Consider the following 2,903-nt stretch of genomic DNA (forward strand, 5'->3'; position numbering starts at 1 on the left):
AAAAAAAATAATATTCTTGAAAGATTACTTTTTTATTTTTGTCTAAATTTTCACTTAAATTTATGGACAAAAACACGCGTACTTTACATCATAATTTTATTAGAATTATAATTTAAAATTAATTAATTTTTTCGTAATAAACGTATAAAATATATTTTAAAGAATTAAAATATTAAACTTGATAAAAATATTTTTTATAGGATTTATAAATTATGCTAAAATAGCTTTGATTTTGAGTGATTATTTTAGATAAGAGGCATGAATCACGTGGCTGGAGGATGGATAAAACATGTTACATAAAATGAAAAATCTCTTCTAAATAATAATTTATAGTATAATTTAACATTTTTATGGGTTAGAATTTATTATTTTCTATTTATATCCTATTATAAAGGCTCAGATTATCAATGAATCGAATATAAATTTTAGCAAGACAGGACTTTGCAACTGGAGCGACAGATGATAAATGCATTTATAAGCCTTTATATTTTGACAAATAAAAAATGAAATTTTGACTCACAAAATGTATTTTCCCGTAAATATAGTTGGAAAACTTATTTCTTAGCTTTTCGTATATTATTTTGCCTTCTTTGAAGCGTCCTGTGCTGATGTACAATAAACCAAGATTATCCATAACAGTTGGATCTTCTGTTATTTCTAAAATTCTGTTGAAGATAAAAGATTCAAAATATTTCAATAATTGATTGTTAAACTATGAAATTACATTATTTTTCTACAATAATTTCTTTTATTTAAACATTTTTTTGTTGTTTCTTTTACCTTTTATATATAATTTCTTCTTCTCGAGTTTTCTCTAAAGTTTTCATAATTCTTGCTACATTTAAAAGGGCTTTAAAATGATTCGGTTGATATTTTAATGCTTTTTGATATAATTCCAAAGCTTCTTCAATTCGTCCTTAAAAAAAAATAGATATAAAAACTTAAATTTTTAATATTTCAAAAAGTTTTTCCATTATATTTAAAGCTTTTTATGTTGATACTCAATCATTTTTACTAACTATTTAAAGCAAAAATATATAAATTTCCGTATTTATTTTTATTTAAAATTACGTTTAATTTTTAAAATTATTTTCTGAATAATTTTTTTTGATAAATTTATAGTATTTAAGAATATTAAACATGGATTATAATGATGCTAGGGATGCGGAAGAAACGAAATCTTGATAAGATATGCTACATCACTGGTAAAAGATATTGCTATAAGAAATGATATGAAACATCACAAACAGGAGACAAATTGTTATCAAAATATACAAGAGGTGTTAGATAAACACGTAGAAAATATTATATAAACATTAAGAAAGTTATTACAAGATATATACCATACATATAAAAAAAATAAATGTTCCACACATAAGATTTCAATATAAATTTTCTATTTCGTATCTCAAGTTTATTTCTGAATAAAGGAAATGCTATTGTCTTAACATACACGAATGCTATATCAAATATATTTATGATTTTACATATCTATGTGCTGTAAGATAATATTTATAATAGTGAAAATGAATGATTTTCTTACCTAATTTATGAAGGAAACTTCCATAATTATTAAGGTAATTAGCATTTTCGGGTTCTAGTTTAATTATATTGCGATGGATACATTCGGCAATTGTATTTTCTCCTTTGATAGAGTAAAGGTATGCCTGAGAGGAATATGCTTCAGAAAACAGAGGATCCAACATCAGGGCTCTTCTCAAAAGATTAAGTGCCGCTTCAGTTTTACCCAACTGACTGCGTTTTGTAGAAAGAAAAATGATTGTTTTTGGTTTTCTAAATAACTTTCGTACTTTAAAGTAAGTTGAATTATTGAGTTTTACTAAATTGAATTCGTGCAATATATCACCAGACAAGAAGACATTTTTCTCATTTTAAATGATAAATTTTGCATAGGTTAGTGCTGTCTAATATAAATTGCCATACTTCTTAAATTAAAATTTGAAAACAGATACCTGTAAGTAACAGCCAAATTGTAATAAGCTCTCGAATGATAAGGATTGATCTGTATTGCTTTCTTAAAATGAATTTCTGCTTCCTTCTTATCCGGAAGAAGTGTGCCTAAATTGTTATGGGCACTTGCATGATTAGGCCACAAACTAGAAAATTTTTATATACAAATTAAAATTATTTAAACATTAATTAAAGCTATACAAAATAACAACTCGTAAATTTTTACGTGGTAAAGGTAATAAAGTATTTAATAAAAGCTAGTGTTAATTTTATATGTTAAAAAATTTAATATTAATAATTTTTAAAAAGCATTTCATTTCTCATTTCATAATAAATTTTTCTTATTAAATATTTAAAATTTCATAAAACAATTTTTTTAAATCATTAAATATTTATTATTTTTATAAGAGATAAAAAACATTATTTTATTTTAAAAAAATTATAAGGAAATAGTAAAATTTTTTTATTAATTTTCATAGAAAAATCGATAAAGTTAAAACACATTAGAAGAAGTATGAATAGATAACAACATATGGATTAATTTTTATTAAAATTATTTTTATACGTTGAAAATAATAAATGTAAAGATAAAAATGCACATTTATATTAATTTTTGTGGCATTCTTTTCATTAATTTATTGTTTGCTTTCCATCGACTGAATATTTTCCCTGTGTTCTACCACTACATAAGGAAAGATCAATAGTAAAGAAATGGGTCAAGTAAGATCTCTCTTCGATATTTCTCTTGAATAACTTTCGACATCTTGAATATGTTTAAATAATAACATTTATGTGTCATTTGTTCGAATATATTGTAATATTTCTTGATTTTTTTATCATAAATATTAACTAGCGCGCGCACAAACCACACACGCATACATACGCACACATACATACATACATACATACATATATATGTGACGTGCTTTATA

At 23.6% G+C, this 2,903-nt stretch overlaps 1 protein-coding gene and 1 long non-coding RNA gene across 2 annotated transcripts in view; one reads left to right on the plus strand and one right to left on the minus strand.

The window, feature by feature from the left end:
* LOC111615897 (transmembrane and TPR repeat-containing protein 1-like) overlaps positions 1–2,113 on the minus strand; it is a 3,309-nt gene extending 1,196 nt beyond the window's left edge. The window contains exons 1-4 of the mRNA XM_023357338.1: positions 1,974–2,113; positions 1,544–1,755; positions 781–916; positions 521–665 (exon numbers count right to left, since the gene is read on the minus strand). Of these exons, the coding sequence (XP_023213106.1) occupies positions 521–665; positions 781–916; positions 1,544–1,706 (444 nt within the window). The 5' untranslated portion in view covers positions 1,707–1,755; positions 1,974–2,113. The remainder of the gene's footprint in view (positions 1–520; positions 666–780; positions 917–1,543; positions 1,756–1,973) is intronic.
* LOC111615898 lies at positions 1,262–2,501 on the plus strand. The gene is made up of 3 exons (XR_002755156.1): positions 1,262–1,577; positions 1,655–1,817; positions 2,451–2,501. It is a non-coding gene; the product is annotated as an uncharacterized LOC111615898 (long non-coding RNA).
* The last annotated feature ends 402 nt before the right edge of the window (positions 2,502–2,903 follow it).

This window comes from Centruroides sculpturatus, unplaced genomic scaffold (genome assembly GCF_000671375.1).
Source record: "Centruroides sculpturatus isolate CEXI.00-Female unplaced genomic scaffold, Cexi_2.0 scaffold2802, whole genome shotgun sequence".
Taxonomy (NCBI): Eukaryota; Metazoa; Arthropoda; class Arachnida; order Scorpiones; family Buthidae; genus Centruroides; species Centruroides sculpturatus.